At 65.3% G+C, this 1917-nt stretch overlaps 1 protein-coding gene across 1 annotated transcript in view; it reads right to left on the bottom strand.

Annotated features, from left to right (window-relative positions):
* CFAP45 (cilia and flagella associated protein 45) overlaps nucleotides 1-1917 on the bottom strand; it is a 32008-nt gene that overhangs the window by 22600 nt on the left and 7491 nt on the right. Inside the window, 6 exon segments of the mRNA XM_009880804.1 lie at nucleotides 70-212; nucleotides 405-550; nucleotides 754-895; nucleotides 1081-1198; nucleotides 1430-1581; nucleotides 1719-1871. Coding sequence (XP_009879106.1) covers nucleotides 70-212; nucleotides 405-550; nucleotides 754-895; nucleotides 1081-1198; nucleotides 1430-1581; nucleotides 1719-1871 — 854 coding nt within the window.

Here is a 1917-nt window from a genome sequence, read left to right as displayed (position 1 = left end):
GGTGCGGGGTCAGGACGAGGGGCTCAGGGGGGTGGGAAAGCAGGGTGGGGGCGGCACAAGTGGCAGTACCTTGTCCAGCTCCAGCAGGCGCCCGTCCCTCGTCCAGCTGACGGAGAGCAGCGGGGGGTTGGCCCTGGTGGGGCAGCGGATCACACCCTGCATCCCCTTGGGCAGGTGGGTCTCTGGGAGCATGGTGGTCACCTGTGCCGGATCTGCAGGGACAAACAGGGTGCCGGGACCTGCACGAGGGTGGCAGGGGGCTGGGGTCCCCGTGGCAGCTGAAGGGGCGCCCCCTTCCCACCAGGGCCTGCGGGGACCCCTCCGGGCTGTCCCAGCAGGGCCTTTCCGTGAGCAGAGCCGGTGACAGCGCGGCCCGGGCTTGCGAGGGGCTGCAGGGCTCTTACACAGCACTGTGATGAAGGCCGAGGCAGAAGGTGGTTTCCACAGCCCGTTGCTGGGGATGCAGGTGTATTTGCCGGCGTCGTCCGGGGTCGTTTGCTGGAGCAGGAGACTCCCATCCACCAGGATGCGGACCCGAGCCTGGAGGCGGCTGCAAGGGAAGGGGAGGGCAGTGGTGAGCGGCGCAGCTGGGACTGTCCCCACTGCCCTGGGACGATCAAAGCCCCCCGCTATGCACACAGCCAGCCCATTGCCCTCAGATCCAAGCTTCGCAAGGCCACAGCAGCCCCCTGGCCCCTGCACCACCAGCAGGAGACTGCAACCACCTCGGTGCCATCACTGTCCCCACTGTACCTGAGGTGGAAGACATTGCTGCTGCCTTGGAACCAGGTGTAGGTGAGGTTTCCCGGGTACGCCTCTGCCTGGCACGCCAGAAAGGCATCTTGAGAGATGTTGACAGTGACGTTCTGGGGTGGCACCACGATGATGGGTGGCCCTGAAGCATGGGACAGAGGGGATGGTGAGGACAGGGAACAGCCCAGGCTGCTCCCAAAACCCGTCATACCTGCACCTGCACCTGCCCCAAAACCCAACCCCTGTGACGTGGCTGCCTCTGTGCCCCACAGCAGCACCCAGTGGGGTGGCCCACACAGCCAGCGCTGGGAGAGCACCCGCTCTTACCCTGCACAAGCACACGTGTGGTGTGGGTGATGGTGCCCTCCTTGCTGGAAGCATGGCAGGTGTAGGTGCCCGCACTGGCACGCTCCACGACAGCGATGCTCAGCGTCCCGTTCCTCACCTGCAATGGCACCGCGTGTGTGGCATGGTCACCAAGGGACAGGACACTCAGGAACACGGTGCTGTGGGCAGGGCCGGTGGCAGGAGGTGGGTGCCACCGCAGCAGGGACAGGCACCTGCTCTCCAGCCAAGCAGAGTCGCATTGCTCTGCATACCTGGCTGCCCCATGGGACCCTGGCCGAGGTGGGGGACGCATCACAGCAGGGGTTAACTGGTGGTTTGCCATCCTCACCTGCACTGTGTCCCCACTCTGGACAGTCAGGTCGCTCCTCTTCCAGATGACAACAGGCTGGGGGTTGCCGACAGCTGTGCAGGTAAGGCTCAGTGTGTCCTGGTCCCGCACCTCCACGAACGGAGGGGGGGTCTCCAGGAAGGTGGGGGGTGCTGTAAAGACAAGTCCAGACCCTCATCCCCAGCTCTGGCTCAGATGGTCTTGGAAGACCAGTGGATCCAGACCCAGCCCTGAGAGACCTTGGCTGCTGCTGGGGAGCACGGCAGCCGAGGGTGGGATCAACCGGTACCGTTGACGGTGAGGTGGATCCAGGTGCCGTTCTGGAAGTCAGCGTCAGTGCTGTGCCGGTCGAGGAAGAGCACACGGCACTCGTACCAGCCTTGGTCCTCGGCGCGCAGGAGGTCGATGCGCAGCGAGGCGCCTTCCTCGATCCGTACGCGACCTGTACACCCAGAAGCAGCCGTCACGGCCAGTGCTGCCGGCTCCCG

This window comes from Charadrius vociferus, unplaced genomic scaffold, assembly GCF_000708025.1.
Source record: "Charadrius vociferus isolate BGI_N301 unplaced genomic scaffold, ASM70802v2 scaffold1863, whole genome shotgun sequence".
NCBI lineage: Eukaryota > Metazoa > Chordata > Aves > Charadriiformes > Charadriidae > Charadrius > Charadrius vociferus.
Note: the sequence above shows the minus strand (reverse complement) of the source record. Positions and strands in the feature narration are given on the sequence as shown.